The sequence below is a fragment of the Varroa jacobsoni genome, unplaced genomic scaffold, assembly GCF_002532875.2.
Source record: "Varroa jacobsoni isolate VJ856 unplaced genomic scaffold, vjacob_1.0 scaffold_749, whole genome shotgun sequence".
In the NCBI taxonomy this organism is placed as follows: Eukaryota; Metazoa; Arthropoda; class Arachnida; order Mesostigmata; family Varroidae; genus Varroa; species Varroa jacobsoni.
Genome location: NW_019213651.1, coordinates 33,981 through 58,297, shown reverse-complemented (window position 1 = coordinate 58,297; position 24,317 = coordinate 33,981). Strand labels below are relative to the sequence as shown.

The 24,317-nt window shown below is 38.3% G+C and overlaps 1 protein-coding gene and 1 long non-coding RNA gene across 3 annotated transcripts; one reads left to right on the top strand and one right to left on the bottom strand.

Annotated features, from left to right (window-relative positions):
* Positions 1-2,894: 2,894 nt before the first annotated feature.
* On the top strand, positions 2,895-4,521 carry LOC111263239 (uncharacterized). The gene is made up of 2 exons (XR_002682106.2): positions 2,895-3,269; positions 3,791-4,521. It is a non-coding gene; the product is annotated as an uncharacterized LOC111263239 (long non-coding RNA).
* Positions 4,522-5,518: 997 nt separating this feature from the next.
* Positions 5,519-23,329, bottom strand: ebo (exportin ellipsoid body open). Of its 2 annotated transcripts, XR_002682105.2 has the most exons (25): positions 22,357-23,329; positions 21,127-21,212; positions 20,873-20,996; positions 19,644-19,903; positions 18,988-19,065; positions 18,585-18,666; positions 18,310-18,404; positions 17,964-18,103; positions 17,701-17,800; positions 17,352-17,447; positions 16,956-17,156; positions 16,606-16,740; positions 16,242-16,370; positions 15,814-16,005; positions 12,799-12,921; positions 12,545-12,688; positions 11,905-12,116; positions 11,151-11,643; positions 10,653-10,766; positions 10,238-10,381; positions 9,798-9,983; positions 9,343-9,561; positions 8,973-9,059; positions 8,192-8,593; positions 5,519-7,934 (listed from the first exon to the last, which is right to left on the bottom strand). XR_002682105.2 is itself a non-coding variant. In XM_022838167.2 (24 exons), the coding sequence occupies exons 2-24, from the start codon at positions 21,208-21,210 to the stop codon at positions 8,492-8,494; spliced, it is 3,540 nt and encodes a 1,179-aa protein (XP_022693902.1). In that variant the 5' UTR covers positions 21,211-21,212; positions 22,357-23,329; the 3' UTR covers positions 5,519-8,491. The 2 variants fall into 2 exon arrangements, 1 of the variants encoding a protein (XP_022693902.1); XM_022838167.2 differs by having other exon boundaries at positions 5,519-8,593.
* Between the last annotated feature and the right edge of the window lie 988 nt (positions 23,330-24,317).

Below are 24,317 nucleotides of genomic sequence, written 5' to 3'. Positions count from 1 at the left end.
CTGTGTTCAAATATAGTTGTATTGTGTAGTATGCTACACAGATAGATAGTTAGCATCGTGTGAAACTGTACCAAATACAAATACAAAATATTTGAAAATTATTTTCACCTAGTTGAATAGTTAGTACTAGCTTGCTATGCCATACCTAGGTATTTATTTGTACATGGTTGTAGGATGCCATGTCTAGCTAATAGAACCTCTGGCACCTTAAAGAGTCACATAGTTGCACTTCAATGAAAAAATTCTAACGGTGAAGGACGAACTGTTTTTGAATGGATTTGAAAACACCTTATTCACAGAAGAGAGCTTTTTTTACTTTAAAAATAGCCATCCTTGACGATATCGTGTTTAAGTTGTTCGCGATTACTCAATATTTACTCATCATGGAGAACACAAGTTAGGTAGCTACACTGCGAAGATGTGAAAATATCTTTGAACACTTTAGACGCATAAGCACGATTCTATCAATCAGGCCCTAAGTGCGGAATCGCAATGGTCGATTTTAGCAGACGCCTTAAGCTGTGCAAAAATCCGTCTAAAAACGTCTGTTTATACTATTGTCTGAAATTTTTTTTCGCTTAACCAACACAAAGATATCGCAAATTTTGCTACAGGAGTAGTATTATGTTTTGGTGGGAAAATTTTTAGGTTGTTTTTGTTGTATTACAAATATTATATGGTTACCGAAGAATTTGAACGAGTACAGGTAAATATATAAGTACCTATGAACTGCACGAAGAAGCTGATATTAGTTCGGTTTAGGTAGTATGAATTGTGAACAATGTAAGAAGCGATGTGTGTGTCATAGATTTATTTGTTAGGACGTGCTTATTTATTATAGGGCTTTATGTAAACGTTTTCTAACAACTATAGATGAATACAATGCACACACACTATGTAGTATTTATAAATAAACTTTTATGACCTCATTCGATTTAAGTAATTTATTGATGCGACAAAGATAGCAATATTTAATAATCACACTATAATAAAAGGTACTAGGCTAAATTTTGCATAAGCAAAAGTTGATCATTACCATTCTATGCATATAAAGTATTCTGCATAATTCTAGCCCAATGGTGCATTATTTAAACCTTGATTGAAAGATATCATTAGGTTATATTCGAAGTTTCTAAACGTTATCTAGTAAGAAAGAGCCTGTTCATAGGACAACGATCGAACCATGGTGGTAAGGTTGTCAGCTCCTAGCATAGGCAGTAGCTTTAGCAAAAGTTCATATCTTTTCTTGTCGAATCTTATGCCGACTGAATTTCCTGCTTGGTGATATGAGCAAGGTGGTGTCGAACTCTCTGCGTAGCAAATAATGAAGGGCATATTAAATTCATATATATATATATAAGTATATCTGAGAAGACAAAAGAGCTCATATCGAAAGTCTTTGTTAGAAGGTCTCTAAGCCTTCTGATACCCTTTAGAAAAAACGGTGTGGTTGTTAGTTGAACTAGTTCCTGGTATTTCAAAGATCTTATAGTAACGGTGTTGTATTGATAGCATCCAAAAATAGCACCGCCATTACTTTTCAAGTAATATTAAATCCAATGCCGACAACAATAAACCAGCCCTGACAACATTACTGGGTTTGGAGTTGACCACTTCTGTTAAATCTCACCATTACGGTAGAATAAAGTAATAAATCATTTGTTCTGTAACAGTGTCTTTCGAGTTTCTAGGGTGCCTGTTTCTTGTGTGTGTAGGGGGTGTCAAATTCAAAGATATAATACTTCATAGAATAGTCCATGAGCTCCTCGTTGATGATTTCAAACGTTATGCTATTATTGTTAAGAAAGCAGCCCCACAAACCCAAATCCGTCAATTGCAAATTCGCTCTTATCGTTCTCGCCCTGACTCACTATCAACAAACAGACACTTTGTACACACGCGTACAGTCGCGGTACGTACTGCTGAAATTGCTTCATCCTGATCTATGCTGTGCGTATTTCAAACAATGCAAACTAAATGCTCCCCTATCTATGAAGGAGTATTTGGCAAGCAACGCAAAAAGTAACAATAAGCGACTCTAGCGAAGCGAAATTGGCTTAATAGAAGAGATCGCAAAACGAGAAGAACTAAATAAAAATTGTGGAAGAGTGATCGTTAGTTATTTAACCTGAATTGCATAGCCGAGCAAACCTATAATAAGTAGGTGTCTGCATCGTGGATCGGGGATCAATTAAATTCTTTCTCTATGGAACATCAAATCTCTAGTGTTGCCATCGGACTGAGATTCGCTATCGAAGTAAAAGATTGGCAATACTGTCGCAGGCATCGACAATGAACTGGATTTATTTCGAAAGTGGGTTCGTATCGGTTATAGTAAAAAAAAAAAAGGAAAGAAAAGGAATTGAACGAGTATGAAAAATAAAGACATCAAATCGTCTTTAAATTAAAAAAAAAAAGGTAAATTCATCTTTGATAATGTGATTCTGACTGATGTAAACTCCTTGCTTACGTATATGAGGAAAAATGCTGACTTTTGCTATGCGACTTCTTATAACTGCTAACGTGTCATGGTTCAATCAATCAAGAGAGAGAAACCCCCTTCAAATTGGTCTCTTTTATTGAGGAAGAAGCCATGTCTCTTTACCTCTTCTTCCCACCGATCTTCCTTACGTTCCCACAACTCTAATTCTGCAACTTTAATAATATATAAAACTTAGACTCCGCTATCTAGAATTCTGACACTTAAAGTTCTAAGTTAGTCGACCATTTGTTTTCTAACGCTCCATCGCAGTGGTGCCAGCCAAAGATGCCAAGCAGTCGACAGCGTGCTCTAGGCGGTGACAGATACTGCTCCGCTACGGCGGCAAAGAACGCGCAGTTGCTAAGTGAGATAGGTAGGTACCTATCTCTCTCTTTTGTATGCATTATGGGGGTAGAGGAAGGCGTGTAAACGACATTCCCTATATCGTTGTTGCCGCTTATTTTTATTTATAAGCGCACAGCTCGTACTCTCATTCCTGTTTACTATAGGGTACAAAAAACAAATTTATTTTCATACATAGTAATGGCCTGTAGTCTGCTGTTAGGACAATTGCAGCTGTGCCAGATCATTCGTCGACTATTCATACACACTTGCATAAAGATCATCTGTTGCCAAAGCTAAAAATCAATAGCAAAGTGCCAATTCAATGGGCTGCGAGCAGTGGCAAGCCAATTATGTTAAACAGCCAAATGTGTACTAGACATGTGTTCGTGTCATGCAGAAGAAACGCATCGACCCAAGAGCGCTAGAGAGTGGATGCATGAATGTCCGTACCAGTATAACTGACATACGTTTGTAATGTATACACATTTCGGACGTCATGTTAACCGGCAAAATGAACTAATCGAATACAATGTGAATATATAATCGACTATACAATAGTTATTTTCACCAAAACACTGATCTGCTATTACCTCCTCGTTGAGTTTTATCTTCGCTGTGTTAATTCACTGTGCTCTCCGCCTATGTTATCCTACAGTCCTTGCCAGATTTGTACGTTGCTTGCTATTCAAGCGTATACAGGCACCACGGCTCGGTTAACAGTAATGATTCGAGTGCTCCTTTCATCTCAAATACCCAGCGAAATGCTGGTTCGTGCCGCTGTCCTGTACATTCTGGGTACAGTCTTAGTTGGCATGCAGATCGATAGAATCAACTTGTTTATGAATGAAGTTCTTAATAATACGCACTACATTCTGCGTCAGGATAGTTACGATCCTGTAAATCTTACCAACTTCTCACAGGTAATGCGGGACCATAATAGTACGACTGTATACCTCGTTTCAGATACGCTTTACAACGCTTCCCTGATTTTTCTTCAACAAGATCGTGCGTATGCGACATACCCAGGACCTATGAAACTGGGCTGCCGGGCTGAATTTCCGCCTCTGGTAATCAAGAGCCCACGTTCAATTTAACAACGACGACGAAGAAAGTACAGAATCTTTTTCGCTTTCACTAAGCCGTCTTGATTGACACTGTTGGCCCTCGTATTTTTTGACCTTCATTGATTCGATCTCTTCGATAATAACTAATAAGCGCAAAACCTGGTGGCGATTTTACTGTATCCGAGAACTTTTGTACGGATTACCATTTACAATTTTATACAATTACAAATCCATGATTATATTATTAACAACCGCTACATGAAAATTATGAGAGCTGCGCCCCATCACCGTGTCATGCCTTAGCTTGATCAAAGTGGCTTCATAGGCTTGTTAAGAAGAAATTAGCATTGACACCATTGTTAAGTTTATTGTTGATTGACTGTGTAAACAAAACGCTGACCTATCAAGTCACATGAAAATAATAGAATCAAAAGCATAGCTGAACGCTTCTAGAGCCGAAATGCTTGACATGACTTCTTTACACGAAAAACCTCATTGTCACGTTTTCCCGCGTGCATTTTTTTTAACAATGTACATTGAAATAGTTCTTGTTATATCGCTACCAATATACGCTTGATTATAATTAAAATCCTACCGAAGACACAATAAAGATAGAGAACACTATTTAAATCTGAGAAGACTTATTAGTTACCAAATTAAAAACAGCATAAACAACATTAGAATATATGAACGTTTATTCTAAAGTCTAAGCATAATTTGGCGGAAAGGTCGCTCTATATAACGGCGCAAGTATTTATAGGAGGTTACTACTTTAATATGGGACCGTTCTGGTTTTTTAGATTTGTGTTAACCGGATAGCTCACAGAACCAGTAGTGAAATTTATCTATCTAGCACCCACATAATGTTGAACCGTTTAGGTGGTTTCGGTTATCAGTAAGTCCTATTTTTTTATTGCATCCGTCAAAAGCAAACAGGACGTGCCTGTGCAGTTTTAATCTCGTATTTACAAGTGAGCTAGGACTACATTGCCTTTCATCAAATCCACTATGAAGGGTGGAGGTTAGATTCAACAGATGTGCGCTCTGAGGAAGTGTGGCTCCAGGCAGTTAAGGCAATAGATATGCACTGAGATTAGAGGCTTCAAGGTTCAGATTATTAGTGCAGCACTGTAGGGACTAATCGAGAATCAAGGAAGACTAACAAAGTCTTCTGTGAAAGCTTGAGTCGCCCAACTATAGAGGTTTTGACTCTATATACAGAACAGCCTTTTCTTGGGTGACAATATAAGCCGAAAGGCGTAAACGAAGGGACTGACGAACATAATTTCTCTACTGAAGGTCTGAAACGGTTTCCTTCAATCGTAACAACGAGGGAGAGCCCTTTAAATTTACTGGCTTAAGTCTCGTAAATACTGTTTAATATACGATTGGTGCGATTGACAGATAAAATATCAGCTGGCCTCAGGTTCATGGGAGTTCATTTCATTAAATTATTAAATTTGTTATACTGTACCCTGCAGTCAACACACCAAGTAAATTAAAAGGCCATACAAAGCATTATTTTTTTGCCGAAAATAACTCTGAAAAATCTTATGATGAAAAACACTGCTGCACCACATTAGCTAATTTTAATTACATTCAGAAGGCTGACAAAAACACAATTAACACCGTTAATCACAAAAATGACAACATTTATTTATTTGCTTCGCATCAGAAATCAAACCCAGTTACTATCATATTGGCATTACTAATTGAGCCACAGTTCTCCGTTACTGTTTCTATACATAGCGTAACAGAAAAATAACAGGCATGTTTTCACGAATGCTTTTATAACCTGTACACATGTCGATTTCAGGAATCGTCTGCAATTGTGTCTCTTTACAGATAATTTTGTATGGCCACAGTGAACAATAATTGATCTATTGTTATGTACTACTTACCGCGTAACTTTATACTGGCCACAAATATAAACTGAACCGACAACCTAACCCTGTTATCAACATATATTCATGCTGAATATCATACGTCTTTACTCCCGTTCGTACCTGCCCTGCGTAATGAGCTGTTTATGATAGATTGTTAACCACTGATGAAATATCTATTCTGCAGTGCTTGTGTTATCAAAAAAAGATAATCTTGTTGCATTTTCTGATATGCGATTTTAATACGTAAAAACTGGGGCGGAAAATCGATTCGTAAGTAGCTAACATATGATCAGTCATTCATACAAGTGACGCGTTTCTTTAAGATGCTACGTTAACCCGCAATACCATACGACGGTAAAGTAGAAAATCTATGTTTAGCACGATTGCGTTATCATAACTCGTGCGAATAACGCTAAGATCACCGGACACAAATCGATTCAACGCCTCGTGTTCTCTTCCGGTAGTAGGTCTTCTCGGTTGCACAAATACGTCTATTGTATAATAATGATATCGGCGCATGTAAAAAAAACCCATAGCCAAGTTCATCGTAAGAGATGAAATATTAGATCTTAATCTTTGGGCATTTGACATCGTTAAAAATATACGACCAATCCCTTGGGAACGTTTCCAGCTACCACGCCGTTCATCATTTTAATCGATTTAGAATTTCACCGTGTCGTGAAGGTTTTTATCTGAACCCTGCGATCGAATAGGCTTTAACGTTTTGCTTATTTGTGTGCGGACGGAGCATGAGTCCTGGACCCGCTTCTGACCTGATTCCTGTTTAAAGCAATCTCTTTTTTTTAATTTTATTATTTAGCCTCAATTATAGCCTGAATCATATAACAAACATCTCACTTATGCTAACATCTGCACGTCACTGACTGAATATTTTTCTGTGATCTTCTCCTATTTTGTTTTATCGAAATGGGAAGCTAAGCGGTAGAGCTGAATTTATGTTTCCTACCAATCTGCCTTTTCACGTACCTTTTATGACAACAAACAACAACAACAGTGCCTTTGCGCTAGATAAATTATAATGGAAAGATTTATGTTACTACCATTAATAGCATTGCCACTATGAATAAACTTCAAATTTGGTATTAATTCCGTATTAAATTCTGCAACGCTTCAATGTTGTTTTTATTAAGATTTCTTAAGCAATGTAATTGTAAAGCTTGCTGTATGTAAAATTTAATAAATTAACCAGCATGAAAATCAGCCTAAATTTCCATTGTCTTTTATATAGTCACTCATAACTTACGCTCAGCTCAAAGCACAATGGACAATTAAAGTTACCGGTTTGCCTTTGTACTCCAGTTTTCACCATAATGTAGGCTTACATAGCCATAAACAGACGTACATAATCTACGCGCAGACTAAATTTTACAAGTGAATCAAATTTTGCTTATTTCAAATTTGAATCAAATATCGATGCATTTTATCTTACTTCGTAATAACGTTTACAAATAACCAGCCCTGTCTTCATCGTGAAAATCAGAGCGGTGCTTTTACGTTGTAGTTAGTGTTTTTTATTTCTAACAAACATATTGTATGTCCGTCCAAGTTTGCAATGTTAAGCTTAAGCACATAACATTGCAGAGAGTAAGAGAGCTGTTAATAACAGCTGTACCAGTGTTACGGCGGTAAAAGCATTTTATCATTTGACTGACTAATAATGCCTTTGTCCATGAACCTGTACACCGTCATCCAGTGACCACGAATACCAACTTCCACTACTGCTGATTTCCTAAAGCGCAAGGTCTAGTCCGATAGATACATTTGTATACCCTATGAATATATACTGTCTATAGCGTATTAAGTATCTATCGCATTTAAGCTTCCGTTAATATTACATTATCATTGTAGTTATCATATGAGTAATCTAAGTAATCATTGCAGCTCCTATTGTGTATCGTCGCTATATAATCATCATGTATTCTGCACAGAGTCTTTACTTTCATTTGCGGATTATAAATGTACTAATAAGAACTGGAAATGATTCTGAATAAAATCCCTCGTTGTCTCTTTTTGTCCCTTTTTTTACACAGCGTTAATAATATATACAGACTCTACTGCAATAGTTCCGGTTTCCTCACGAGCGGTCCATGTTTTCAAGTACCCATCCATGATCCTCTCATATTTGGCAGTCGCGTGCTAGTGAGAATGCCACAAAACATACAACATCCGTGCGCGCATACACATTCTCTATTAACACCACCTAGTCACATCTAGTAATTATAAATATTAAACCAGTTAAACTAATAAAATAGCATACTTATTACAGTATTCATAATCAATAGACGCACTACCAATAAGACTAGAACTTCATGTACATGAATAACTATTACCAGAATCAAACTGGTGTTAACTATTTCGACGATATGATTACGAAATCCGCTATATCAACTTACGTTGATAGACGTAAAAATGCACAAGGATGTCTTATTCCTGCTCACATCGGTGCGGTCTAGATTTTGATGCTATATCATGTACTCTGGTTCGGAAATTTACATATTCGTTAGTTCTTGGCCTTCTTTCTTCTAATCCAAAACAGACTATGTGTACCTGACGCCAACGTTACGAACGTGTAATAACTTCAGCGTTGAATACCAATCCTCCATAATTACTCGCCGGGTATTGTTTAACTGCCATATAACGTTGTTTGGGACTAGGGCAGAACCGATTCATGCAAAATTGCATGGCGTATTTTCTTAAAACACCACGGAAGCAGCTGGCAGAGTTTGGGTGGACACAACATAGTACCGGATATCCGTAAGGAAGCTGTTTAGGTTTTCGACAAATGATGGAAGGTCCTGAAACGGAAAAATACACCACATTACCTTATAAATTAGCGTTGATGGAAAATAAACTTCAGAACTTACACCCAAAGCCCCCGATTTTGTTCCGCTATCTCCGCAATCTGCGAGACGAATCACTAATCGATAGAGCTGGCCGGTCAGTTCAAGCTGTCTGGTTATATTACGTTATGACAAGCTGAAGTCCACCTCTCTAAGCATCGTATGTACTAGCTATATTGTACGCCAACTTCATACGAATTTTGCTCTGTATATTTTTGCAGTAACGATCTATAGCTGATTTCCAACAGATCAGATAAGTGTGGCGTCACTCGTATCGATCAAATGATCATAAAATATTCATGCCAATTAATAGACAGAGATGGTAAACGCCTACACTTTGTAGGTGAAATCCTCGCACAAGCTGCTCCCGTTGATAGTTGTCAAGGCTTTCGATCTGCATCAGGAACTGGGGAAGGTAACCCTAAAATGAAAGATATTTCCATTGGGTTTACATCAAACATATACTACTATCGCATCGTTCAGTTTGCATGAAAGATATGCGCAACCTAAATGAACCTAATACAATCGAAAGGAAGACCTTTTCGCAGCAGTGCCCGCGTCAAAGCTCATTTGCCTGTAACCGTAGCTGAAAGTGAATGGATCGTCATGGCGTATTCATGCAGTGCAACGCATAGTAACAAATAAAAGTTCAGTATGACTCAGTTTAAAAGTTTTTAGCTGACGAATGCCTCAAGTTAATTTACCTGGTGAAAAACATCGAAGGGCATAGTGCTAGCCATTGCGAAAACGAGGTGAAGCATTTCCTCTCGAAGAAGATCGTGGCTCCTTTGTAAAAGACACCTCAGGAGTACTCCAATAAATTGCCCTAGTAGTCCGCACTCATTTTCGCCTGCAGCAACTCGGAAGATTGGCCGTTGGAAGAGCTTCCACTTCCTCTGAAGTTCACCCAGACTACTCAAAACCTAAACACAGATATTGCGAAGGTAATACAGTGAACCAGTTAGTCCATTTGCGGGTACCATTTGCTAAGTACCCATAAGCGGTCTCATTAAATAATACGCCAGTAAAATAAAATAAAACTTCATACAAAATTCAACCAAATTGAAATCTATAGGCTTAAACTCGCAAGTACGTTCAAAATTAACCTCGCGTCGCTAATTATCGAATATCAGTGCTTGTATAGAATGAAAGTACCTACCAATCCGAATGTTTCCAAGTCGCTATGTTGAAGTAGACAACACCCGTATGCATTCATGATAGCAATGAGCTCTCCACGATGTTCGACCTCGGAATCAAGGGCAGGGCTTCCCGATGCAGATAGCAAGGAAGCCACGTTTGCAGGAAAAAAATATCGCCAATGTTGGCAAACCACCTCATGAAAAAGCTGCGAATAGGTAATTAGAGCAGGAAAGAAGCACGTATAATTGTCCACCACTTACGTTGAGAAAAACGGAGATTATTCTATAGATTGCAACACATCCTTTACCTTATAACTTTAGTTAACTGGATTCAACGTTATCCGGCTAGTAAACCATTTTGCGTATATGGGGAAGAATCGAAAGCTAAGACTATATGGTCTGTATGTAAGGTGACAGGATAGAAGAGATGATATTATTTAACGAAAAAAAGTTCAATCACCTGTATAAGGGCTGGTCGAAGGTTGCTACTCTGGCTAGCGCTTGCTTTGGGCCATAATCTCAAAGCTAAGTCAAGAATGCGGCCCAAGAAAAAATTTCCTTTTGACGGACTCCCAAGAACGACTTTAAGGAGATCCAAAACAGCCTAGAGTGCCGAAACAACAAAAATTGTTTTTCGTTATTTTTTGACACAATGACGTTCACCAAGTATTAGAGGCATTCATTGGAAAAAACTGATTTTTGAAAACTTTGGCATAACAAGAAACATCTGAACGATATCGAGTCTATAAACTGTGAGCCAGACAAAATGTTGGCTTTATGAAGTGCACCAAAGGCGAGAATGGGATGATCCCGGTTTTTGTAGATCATATATTCGAATAAAAAGACCGATCAATCAAAGAAGACACTAAAATTACCTCGAGATATGGCTCAAGCTTCAGGTCGGTTGTATCGTAGACCAATGCCGGCGAAGATGCTGTGGATTCCAGCAACCTATCAAGGACGTGGTCCAGTTTTTGAAGGGGCATTACCTATCGAAAACAATAGGTTTGTCAATACGGTTACTAGCTAAACGTTTGGCAGTAAATAAACTAAGTATCTCAACAATACTTTTCGAAGGAGCAAATGTCAAAATGATGAGTTTAATTTTCAGATGAATGATAGTCCGATGTACTAATGTTTCGTACCATTATTAGTACAAAAGTAATATGCTTGGAAAGCCCAGCAGTAAACCGATGTTTCGAATCCTAGAACCATTATACTCAACATTCTGTTGAAAATGCGCCTATCAATTGTCCAAGTTCATTCAAACACGCATGACGTTCAGCGCCGAATGATCTAGATTTTTTCTTACAAAAATGTTTCGACATTTTTAAGACGATTAGCTAAAAAGCGCAATATATTATCATACAAACCTCGGCGCATGCTTTATAGAAGGTGATCACAGCTTCTGCAATGATCGGTTCTTGACGCCCGTCAGCTATTAAGGCAGCAGAAGTTTCCGACAGAAGATTCCAGCCCGTCGCTTGTAAAGCCTTTGTGCGCACGGTTCCGCCTGCTGCAGCGATCCCCTCGAGTAACGCCGCGGCTACTTTTAACTTCCGAGCGGTAATGGCCCCGTGACTGATGGTGCCGCTTTCGCTAAGATGCTCTTGCATAGGCTGTCCCTGTTGCTGCATGTGGTTGTTATTGTTATTCAAATTATTACTATTCAAATTGTTATTCGTTGCCGTGATACTTTGACTACTCGAATCGTTTGGAGAATGCTGATAAATGGAAGGCAACAGTGCAGATAGCAGTGACTCGTAGTGGCCTCCCCGGAGTTCCCACCGCTGCTCGACGGTGCCCGCCGGAAGGTTTGAATCGGACCACGACAGCAGGCAGATGTTTTGAATGGCTAACGCACACCTGAAAAATAGATATAAGGAAACACTTAAATAGAAGACAATAGGTAATGCACGCAAATGCGCAACTGAACAAATCATCAAAGGCATGCTCACGGTGAGAATAGTACGACGCACTTTAGAAGCATTAGACTAAAAGGCGTAGCAAACTGCATTGCGATGTCGACGAAAGTTACAATATGCAACTTCAACATACACAGATTGCTCAGAATAAGCAATGTCTACTTCAAATAACGATAGGTAGTGGCTTTAATGGGCAGCCTACCTTGTAGGTACGAGCAGTTCAAAAGAGTTGTTGGCCTCCGGCAGCGTTGTTGGCAACGCCCATACTAACGAGCTCGAGAGGACGGGAACAATATTGGGAATGAGATCTTGCACTAGTCGAGAAAACCGAAACGCTGCCGTCAAACTAACTAGAACTCCGGCAGCTGCAGCGCCCGACGCTAGACCACCGTAAACACGGCAGTTTACTAATACCTGAAACAACGAAGTATAGACACGTTATGAATCTACGCTTTCAATCAAAAAACGGTTCCACCAAGAAAATTATGTCTCAAGCTACTTAGCTGAACGATTCATAAATCGGACCAAGCTAGGCATACGCATGTCGCTCGAAGTGTACGTTTGGCATATAACGTACACTTCCTTTATTGTTAACTATTAAAGAAAACATTATATAAGTTTTCTTTAATAACTACAGTATTATTGAAAAAGGAAACGAAGACAAACTGGTACGTTAGTAACATGGACAAAACCGGCCTTTCAACAGAGTTTGATCCCGGTTTTGTCTCCCACACCATCCTGTAATTTCTAGAATATGAGTCATGCTATTTTGAAAAAGAGACTATGTGGGTTATTGTAGACCGTTTGCAAAACCTGCCGTAACATATTATAAGAAAACGCACCTCAAGTGCTAATTCAGCAATGCTCGTGGCTGTCCTTTCTCGGGTACCGGGTGCGGCATGGGGCAACGTCCCTTGATGCTGTAGTGGAGTTCCACTGAGCAGATAAATAAATGACTGGATGCTCGCTAAGCACTCGCATTCTACCTGTTCATGTTATAAAAATTCATTGTTAGAAAAAATATACTGACACAATGATTTAAGGCAAAAACACTTGTGTAATACCCTAAAATACTTCAGCAAATGGTATATCTTACTTGAACAAGTGCTTCTACAAGGACCCGGTGCTCTTCCCGAGTCGTCTGGTGTTGGTGATGCGCCAAAATTGCTTCGGCCCGACGAATTACACGTATGAAATCGTCCACTAATTTTACAGAAACCTAAAATATTAATGGTTGTTACAGATGTGAATGTTCATAGATGGAAACTGTGTAATTGTATAGTCGAAAGAAACAAAGATAAATTATGTTAATCGAGACGCGCGAACGATTCGAGCTTACGGAAGAACGTTGGTGGCTAATTTAATTAACAACAATTCTTTGCATTCCTATGATCGAGTGAAATGAATACCCGCCACAAGAGACTGAAACCAAAGTCATATATTCATATTTCGTTAATTAGCAATTTTTTTTGTGGTGCAAGGCTTTCATCAGTCCACTCATGATCTTCCGCTACAACCTGTTTTTAACCGCTAAACTATCTTGGTTTTACTTGCGACCTTCGCCGATACGTTTTTCCTTCATAATGAAGCCTGTTACTCCGTCTAATAGTTGTTTCTGTATGTTACCATGATTCTATGCAATTTAGTCTAGGATGTTATAAAGTGCTTCAACAAGCTAATAGATCTTGAAGTTAACAAATCATAAACGCGCCTGCAGATAAAAAAAAATTGACATAAAACAATTTGAACGCACCCTACCAATTTTATCAAGTCATTCTACTGTATATGAGCCACTGTCTTCAAATATTACGCCAGTCTCGTCAGAGGCGCTTACATTGACCACATGCTCAGTTTCTACAGTGTTTGATTAACTGCTTGTTCGTAGATAGGAGATTGACCACAAATGTATGTTTTCCGCAAGTTTAAGTTTCTAGTTTTAATTAGCTTAACGTTCAAATCGCTTCTTAGTTTATTATTGGCTGCTCACCTCTCGATATCGAATCGCAAGTTCATGGGGACACATTTTTAAAAAGGTTTACTTTCTTTCAAGTTTACTTGACAGTGCTGCGTTTCTATTCGAACTTTCCTAATTTGATACAAATAAGCAGTACCTGGGCCCAGTGACTGTGGCAACTCAACATACGTAATAATAATAACGTGATGTCTTCATTTAAGTACCAGGTCACTAGTTCGTGCGGTTGAGTTAACAGCAACGATATTACAATGCTCACAATAGGATGAAACGCTATTAGATAATAATCAGACTATGGTCTTAGCTCACCACCGTTTGAAACTTTCCCTTTTTACTGTTTATAATTTGTTGTTCATTACTTATTGTAATATCATATCTTGTTTATTCTCTACAATCCTATGTATTTCGTTGGCTCTCTTCTGTTACTTTAAGTTACAATAGAGAATGAAACAGTCTTTTTCCTACTCCAGAAGCACCCCATCAATTCCTCCATGTGATCCAACATTCTTCAGTTGGCTTAACTATTGTACATTTTCAATCAGACGGCAACGGTATCTAAGAACCTCAGGTTGTAGTTACGCGCCACAATGCTAGCTAACCTTTCATTATGCGTTCGAGAACTATTACCGCCCGTTTATACATACCTAGAATTTCTTAAATAATTCTTAGATATTACCCTGTCAGTAGCTTAGGCAGCACTCATTTAGTGCTGCCTTTACTTATTTTATGCTTTCCATTCACTACCCTATATACGACTAGATAGAAAATTCACAACTTTGCTAAAATGATCTCATCTCGATTTCGTAGTCCTAAAGCAGCTCACAATATATTTGCTGAATACAGTGCGCTCGATTATCACTATTTGTCACCATTACTGCGTCTGCCTAATTAATTTTTCATTTCTCCCGTATTTATAAACATCACCACATGGACCTAGTAATGGGTGAAGTTATAGCTAGACGGTGATAGCTACAACGGGGGACATCAGATCTTTAAAAACCTAGTTTCGAAAGAAGAACGGTCTTCTAGGAAAGGCAAAATGTTGCCGTATGCCCACAATGCCAGAGGCCAACATACTGAAGCTCCAAGACCAAATGCGCCTTCTGTAGTAGCGTTCAAAAGAGCCCAGAACCGAAAGCTATAAGATACTTTGAGAATATAGGCCGAAAAACCAACCACATTGTTTTGGTTTAGTATGAGACTTAACGTTGCTCAGAGTTTTTTCCTACCCCAATGTGTATTCTCGCTCTACTCATGATTCGCCTATTAAACTTTAAAGATCTCCCTTCTATTAGACAGTTTCTATCCAGCCTTTGCGAAGCAACTTATCCTATGGTTTTTTTTCGTCATTGACTGAAGGCAAATGACTGTGGTGATGATCATGGTTATTATTACCATTATTGAGTGCATTTATTAATTCGCAATATTGGCGTCACAACACTAAAAGCAAGATCTCAAAGTAGCTATACATTGACTCTACCCGGCTCGGAACGTGTTATTCGTATATCAGAAGCTAAATTTTTACCGCTTGATCCATTTTCAAGATCTGCTTTAGTTAGCACATAGTAAAACATAATAGTGTTTCTATCATTATTTGACAAAACAAAATTATAGGACAACCATGTCAAGAAGCCGTTCAAAAACAACGAATTGTAAGTGGTATGGTGCATGTACTAAACACATCCAACAATAATCACCACGATTTATGCGATATTTTTTGGGTATAAAAAAATTACTAAGATCCTAGCAAAAATATTTTTTATACTCCGAATACCGAGCGAATGACGCTTGCATCGTATGCCCTTACCTGGGCAAAGACACAATTTGAATTATTTTTTGTTAGCTGGTTTCGCTTAGAAGAAAACTCTACAAGAAAAAAAAAACTCAATTTTTTTTCAATAATTCTCACCTATAAACATTTAGAAGTTATTCTGAAAACTTAAATACGTAAACTGGCAGGTGACACTACACTGCAGTAGAAGCTACAGGACGACACTGAAATAATTTTTTTTGCATTAAGTTACATGGCACTTATTGATAATAAACTACGAGTAAATGCAAATAACGATGCGAGAACAGCCCTCAAAATGAGACAAGCAAGGCACTCAGCTCATAGCTACGGGTTCAATGTAAGCTAACCTGCGCTACATGATTCGTGTCCTTGAGGGCAGGAGCACCCAAAGCTGCCGAAAGGCAACCAACCGTTCTACTAAAACTGGCCAAATCACGTAACGAGGCTGGAGAACAATTCCCCGCTTCGAAAGACACCACTGCTCGTTCCCAAACAGGTAAAATCTGCCCGCACGTCTCCTCCAATTCAATGTCGGAGATCTGAGAAACACAGAAATTAGACTTCTAGTTAAGCAGGTTACGTCTAAATAACTACATACAACTATTGTTTTCAAGTCTTGCCTTACCTATTAGAAAATTTCAGCGAAAAGTGTAGGATTTCTGATTGTGCAGGAATTCTGATTGTGTCGGAGCTACGCATCAGCAATATGCGAGAGTAACATTGTCTTGTTGTGAGAATGCAACCATCACCAATTATATTCGAAGATCCTATTTACCTTGGTCACAATTTGTAGACTTTTTGAAAGATATGCTTCCCACTCTGAATCTTCCTTATTCGAACTTGATGGTCCCCAAGGGATTTCTAGAAGGGCTCGGTGGCGTTCTGACATCAATTTATCCAACGTCTGTAAAATCCACAAAGTCAGCAATAGTTGAACAAGATTAGAAAATAGGTACTTACAATTAGACTTCTTGGACACATATGTTGGACACTTTTCTTCTAAACTATCTCTTGGTACCCGATTAAACCAATGTTCTTTAATATTTACAACAAATACCAAGTTTACCGTACAGCAGTGCTCGCACAAATATATGACATGTCCGCAACACTAAAACTCGAGGGTATTACAGTACACATACCTCATGTAATATTTTTGCCAAAAGATGTTTGAATTTCGTGGCTTTTCTTGAGCTTTCTACCAGTTCAAGAAACGAAAGCCATGTATCCAAGGAGCTTTGGTACCTCACCGGCGATCCGATTCCAAAAGTGAACACCTGCAAATACGTTCATATTATAGGCACTAAGATAAATTTCTACCTCAATTCTATGACCTACCACAAATATCTATATTTAGATGAAAAGCTACGGAAACTCTAGAAATATGGTAGCCACTGTGTAACTAGTCAATTGAGAAACCACTCCATATAAAGTATCATAAAATTATATTAAAGCAGTAGCGGAATATTCTAGAACTAAATGTGCTCTGTACCTGTGCCAATTGAAGAAAGTGCTGAATAGCGTCCTCGCAAGGTTGCTCATCAGGAAACCTCGCTAAATGGTTATCAAGAAGGATATGAATTAACTCGGCTAGTTTTCCCACAAGGCACTCATTGAGACTTTGGAGTCGTAGCGAAGTTGATGAACAGTCGACATTTCCCGATGTCACCAATTGTAGCGTTTCCAATGTGTCCTGCAAGCAGACACATCTAGCGCATTATTACCACTTTGACTAAGCATAATAGGCTGTGGCCGTTAATGGGTTAGCACCGACAAAATTATATTTAACTGCTAGCGTCTAGAAAACGTTAAGCGAATTTCTATTTGCTTACTTGAAGTTATAAATTATAAACAGACATGTTCGAAAGGTTCGAACAATATGAGTTACCTGGAAAACGATAGCAAGACAGGCTTGCGTATCTTTTTGCGTGAAACACTTTTTATAGGTAAGTTCGTTTACTACTCCAATCGCCGCTATAGCCACCTACGTGGAGGGGAGAAAAAAAAGTCACATTTGTTATAGTAAATGTTCACCCATTCCGTAAAATAGTGCCAAAAAGAATACAGCTAAGCAGGGGTATGTACTAAGAAGCACAGCATTTAGTGAATGAACAGAAATTTTTAAAATGTACACGTAAAGCTAAACTTCATGTTTCTATTTTTCACACAAACCAACAACAACAACAAAAATTAACTTTCCTCTAAAACCACAGTGTATTGTCATTCGAAGTACTTACTTCTGCATTGAGGTCGCCACGGTCCCCACAGCCGAGCGCAATGAATGCAAACAGCGTGCGGAGCATCGACGGCCCGAAGTTGCTGCCGACTGATACCCAACTGAAACGCGCACCATTTCCAACAATTTAGACGAAACGCGGTTCGCGGGATTTGCAAAGACGAAACAATTGGTGTAAGTATCTTTTTTTCATTATGCCTGGACTACGAAAATGAAAAATTACTTTCAACCCGGAAAAACAAGATTTAAAGTAGTCATGTTAACCTCGTTAGGTGTTCGAGCGTGGCAAGACAGGCGAGCGCTATTTCCCGCGACTCAGGATCTAGTGGTTGATGTGGATTTAACAGTCTTCCAGTCGAAAACTGAAAACCTTCGACAGAATCTCGTATTCCTGAGATGCCGTTCTATAATACAAACATAAACGTTATTAAAAATCAGAAGAAAAAGATACGTCTTTTTCTATATACATTTTGATGATACAATATACATCCGCGTACATATACTTTCGCGTGGGACCTAGCAGTCGAATCTAATGACAATGCAGACAGATACCTATTCTTCCACGCCCAGATATCAGTGAGGCTAGACAATGAAGTCTCAATATACTAACTTGCTGTTGGGTTTGCTGCTGGGAATGGTGCAATGGGGACGAAGGCGGTGTTGACGACGTTCGCTGACAAGACACCAAAATTCCATCTAGCACCCCTACCAATCATGCATGAGAAAAATTTGTTCATAATGTTATTATCGCTAATGAAAATGTACAAAAACACGCCTATATCTATAACTAGTTTAGGTATTATATAATCGGACCAAGAACCGACCGTGCTTTGGGCAGCAAATTTAAAATATCGGAGCCTGTAGAAAATTCATAGTCACACTCGCCTGTTACTGCAGTGAGCATCTGAGGTACAATATTGTTGAGCAAATGTCGCAATTCTTTTTTCCGTGAAGCACAGAGATCATCCTATAAATGCGAACGAAGTCCGTAAGAATTTTGGTACTAGAACATTGACCATAGCGCACTATATAGCCTTCTATATATTGATATTGATAGTAGGTTTATAATTGTATCCGCTTAACGATAAATAGAACCCAGTCATAAAAATAGTCATCTTGACATACAATTATAAATGTACGTAGACGAGCGTGCGTTAGAATTATTCAAAACTGCTCACACTTTTTCAATTAATAACAACTGCAAATAGCAGTGAAGCTGCCTGTAGAAGCGAGTTACAATACATTTCATGTTGGGCTTTGTTAGCAATGTAAATGGATGTCCATTTACCTTTGGTGATGCGAATTCTTCCGACGCGGTTCGAAGCATGATAATGCCAATCAGACGCGTTGGTGGGCTTTGAATCATCTGAAATTTTCACGAGAGAATATAGCCAGGTATGGAGTTTTTTGCATTTACTTACTATGGTCGCTTTTCAGCTACGTAGCGAAAGGCACGGATTATGCTGAAACACGTTTGATTCCAGCATCCCATCTTAAGAGCAGATACGATGGTATATCTGCCTATGAGCAAAAGTCTTATCAAGCTGCTAACACGGAGACGCTTACGCTACGTTAGGACACCATAGTAAGACGCAGGTTTCAAATATTAATCAATTATATAAGTCGACTCGAAACTTGTGTTATATAAGTCTATTTCTAGTTTCTAAATATTTTCTACTTTTTGTTCTTATTATTTTTGTTTTATCCTCCTATATTTATTCGATATTTAATCTGTCTTGTCTCTTTCTACGTTTGTCGCTCTTTTAGAGCTCATTTGTGTACCTGAATCTCTTGTTATTACCTATTATTTACTCCTTTTACCTGTGCTACGAAAATAATACTTCGCGATTTTTCGGCACTAATCGCTCGATATATTTTTCATTCAATGTCAGAATTTCCACTACATTCACATTAATGGAATTTTCACGTCCTTCATCAATTTACCTGGAAAATGTAGTTAAAGAAGTCTGGATAGAAGTGTGGCCAGTCAAAGCGACCAATGTCCACCATCAGCTTGCAAAGTTTGTTTCGAACGAAAACTGGCAACGCTGGAAGTCCGCCAGTTGTAGGTCCCCCACTGACCGCTCCTACCGCCAGCGATGATGAAGTTCCAGTAATAGATCGAACGAGAAGTTCGGAGACATTCTTACGCACCTGCGACTTCTCGTCAGACATCATACGTAGCCATGAACGCTGAACTACACCTACAAAATGGAAAAAAATAGGTACTGCTATCGTGACTACAAAAAAAGCTATCACATTCTGAATATCACGGCGTTACGTAGGCAAAAAACAATTATTTTAACGGACTTAGAAGTTGAATGGTAGATTCGGTTTAAAGTTTATGCAAAACTTTAATCATGACTGTTTATTTTGATCAGTAATACCGTAATCGCTATAATATGACTATATAAACAGAAAAGGAAGCAGAAAAAGATTTCGATACTACTGAATGCTTCGGCTTTATTCGCGCGCCCGCAGATCTATACATGAAAGAAAAGTCTAGTATCGTGTTATATCCATGGATATAGAAACCATTTTCAAAATAATTCAGCAAAATGCAACTTTATATATTAAGAAACATTAAAAAAATGTATATGTAAGCATAGAATTTTTCAACTAACCGATTATGTTCGATGCTTTCAATGTATCAATCGCTTTATTGCATTTCTCGTATTTTCATTTTTTGAATTCTATCTTAATTTACAGGAAGCTCCTTTGTTATTTAAGCGTGTTGCTGTATATTGCTATTACTATAGAGGCCAAACACTTGGCTTTCTAGAGTTTTCCTGTTTTGGTACACTTAGATTAAGTTTTGCTTCTTAAAATAGTCGATAGTTCAGGGTTCGTGCGACACGTTTTAGATTCGTTACGCACAAACGCCTGTCTTATTATCTAGTTAGTCGTGTACATAAATAAGCATCACTTGATACGATTATTTCTCAACGCTAAGTTGCTTATCAAGCACATCCGTTTTACCGATGTTAGCAAATAGCTTTTATTTTAAAACCCAATTAGAAAAAAAAGTTATATGGGGAATAAAGAACTCTACGTGGTAACAAAAGCAAAACGTATTAAATGGGACATGCTCTCGCCAGGCTTTAGGTACATAATTTTGATGTAAACAAATAATCTGTAATAAAAAAACGAATAATTTTAAGAAGAAGACATACCTTCGACGAGATTGACGCAAAACATCAGTACGTATCCATTGTGCGTCTGATGAAGGAATGCCACGCAGAGCTGACAAGCATTGCTTTGTCGCGAGAAGTTATTTAACTGCTCCTCAATGATGCGCTGCAAACAGGGCGTGTAAATAAAACGTGACAAATGATTCTTTATTAGCTATTTATTAGCTATCGACTGTTAGCAACAGCATTAATTGCAAATTTTATTCGCCAATGTATACATAGATTAATCAACAAACCTTTCTTTCATTGGAACAGGACGGTGAGAAGAATTCTTCAAGAAGCGCCTCTAAAGCAGACAATATCGATGCGGGATCGGTCATTGCTGAAAGCACGGCACAGCCAAAGCAATCTTATATCGAACATTTTCAGCGTACTTGATTTATATATGATGATACTTACATCTTATGCAATATTCATGGCCAACTTTAATGTCCATTCGGGATAAAGATACCGAAGATAAAAAAAACCCAAAATCAGGTAACTCTATTAAGAGTTTTGTTCGCATACTTAGACTCAATAACTTTCGGCAAATTAGTTTTGTTAACAGATGTTTAAGTAGCTCCCATTCTCCTATTATGGTCTAATTTAGTATACGAATAAGAGCTTTTATTATTGTAATACATCGGTTATACGATTCACCCGTGTTCGTATTTACTGGGTGTCAACAATAGGCTTCATCAGAGCAGCAGTTCCTAGAATCTAAACAAGCCATACCTTTTGTTGTAACATTTTGAATCCCAATTTGTCTCTGTGGTTACTGAATCAAACACATCCATCCACATGTTTAAAAAATGGGCAGTAGCTGCCCGATCGAAAGGCTGTTCTCAATAGAACACAGTAATAATAATTATAACCAACTGAATCTATTAGGTCTTAGCTTGAACTTCGTTGGAGTGAGGACGCCACACTCAATATGGTAATGCTAATGAATATCTGAAAATTATAATCTGAGGATAGTTGAAGCAATAAAGTTCTACGTGGGCCTGAACGGCCAAAAAAGTAATCTTTGTTGTTTGTTATTATGTGACTTCAGTGTTGTTGAAGATTGAAGAACCTAACCTATCTAAAAAGGAAATAACATCTCTTAATGGATCAATGGATCGGAGTCGTATACGCACACCACATTCACTCCGACTAAAGAAAAAAAATATACCTTTAATGTGACAAAAAAAGTTTTATATGAACTAATCACCGACACCTTAGAGCCAGTGTCTTTATGATGTTCTTTATGTGGTTATTATAAGTTTCAGACTTGATAGGAGAAAACACACAAGATGCTTACTATAGCTTATAAAAATGAAGTTAACAATTACGGTAAAATATGTTTGTTGCATACCTGGTAGAATAAGTGCTGTTTATCATATGCACTTGATTGAATCATAAATCAGCCTTTGCACAACTGCCTTAAGACATGCACAATAATTTCATACAAACCAAATGTAAAAGCACAGCCTTTGCATATTTACCGGTAAAAGCAGCTTTCCAGCAGACTGGCAGAATCTACTACCCGTTACTGCCTTATTTTGTCCTTCGGATAGACTGAAATATTCCGGGCGATCCTAACATTAAGGGGTCCAAGCGTAACCTTTTCTAATGTGCGTGTAAAGTATTACACGTATAAAGAGATCTATGAAAAAGGATCACAAATCCGCCACACGTTTTCCGGAGCTTTTATACTTCCGCCATCCCACACCACTTTAAATTCTACTAGCCACAAAGGGTAACCATTTTGACGTTTAATCGAAATTGTTTTGTACCATAAGGTGCATAGAAAAATAACCAATATTATGGTATCTTCCTGCCGGTTCCCGTCGCTGACGTACTAGAATCCCATGGTCCAATGTCTACGTTTTTCTCTATCTTAATCCCGTTTTTACTGACGACTGGGCCGTACAAGCCGTATAAAGCAGGAAGAAAATCCCTTATTTGGCAGGGACGTATTGAAAAGTGTAGTTTTCGTTCCTTTTAACATCACAATGGTATAGCTATTACATCGAGAATGTAACTCATTTCGAACACGCACTCACGCACTGGCCAGAGCATAGAAGACATGAAAAGGGACCGCTTGAAATCCTCGTAAACGATTTTTTCGCCCGCAAAATTTAACAGGGACAAGAAATTCAGAACGACAAAATTCACTGTCGAGGGGGGGGGGGGGAGAGAATCAACCACAGTTACTAACAGTGCCCCATGAAGCGAGCGGCTTTTGGACTCCACCCGGAAGCCACCATCATCATACCGCCTTCCTTCCTGCTGCTTTCAGCCAGCCTTCGAGCCCGCAGTTATCGCTTTAGTGCACTCAGAAAACACTGCGACAAAAGATGACTACTATGGACTTTTTCCTATATTACTAAAATACTACGCTAATCAACACACGGTAACAGAGCCGAAAGACTATAGATAACAGAGCTAGCGGCAGTAACAGTAGCTCAAAGCAGTCAGCCGAGTCTGTCAATGGGCGTCGCCATTTTGAATTGGATGAATGCTGCTCAACGTGGGCAGGGGTTTAAAGAACGCGCGCATAATCAAAAATATAAATATGGATGGATATAACGAACGATCCCGGCAAAAACCAAACAGGATCGCTGCTGGTTGATTATAGCGCCATTGTTAACAAAAACTTTTGATTTACGTTGGAAAATTAAATTTTCTAAGATAAGTAAGTGCAGGTTCAATTTAGTTTGCGATCTCCTAATAGACCGATCAATGTTTAAAATCTTGATTCCTTCATGTTGATGATTTATTTCTTCCTTCATGAACACAATGTGATCCCTATTGTTTCATTAAAATCGGAACATTTTCATTAGGTTTTTTTTGTAGACGATAAATGTGATTATTACATAGATTTAATATAGCGACCCTCTCATTTATTTTCTTAATTCTCCTCCCTTTTCAGTTGTTTCTAAGACCGTGTGTTCACTGAGTCTTGTTATCCCCAAAAACGAACTGGCTTTCTTTTGGCACCAAGAATGGCGGATGGACGCATGCCCGCTACGATAAACAGCCCGCCAAAGTCTGTCCCAATTCGTATGCTCCACGCTAAATATATGGAATAGGCTAGATCTAGGCGAGATTATTTTAAATACATGGCTTTATAATAGCGGTAATTCCAAATTCTCCAAGCACATTCAAAAGTGTGTATTGCAAGGATACTAAGCGTAATTTTGTTGAATCAGACATACTTCTTAACTCCTGCTTCAACTGGAAAGTCGGAGTAGCCTCAGATCTAAAACCTGGTGCTATGCATTAGAATAAAAATACAATAGCCACTTTTGTTTTTGCGGTTAATGCAGGTAAACGACTTAAACGTTCTATTTGCGATAAAAAAATACACATATATATATATATATATATAATGTCCAAATAAACCGTATATTCTGTGTTGCGGAAGTTGATACGTCTATTTTAGTACTGGTCACTGAACTCA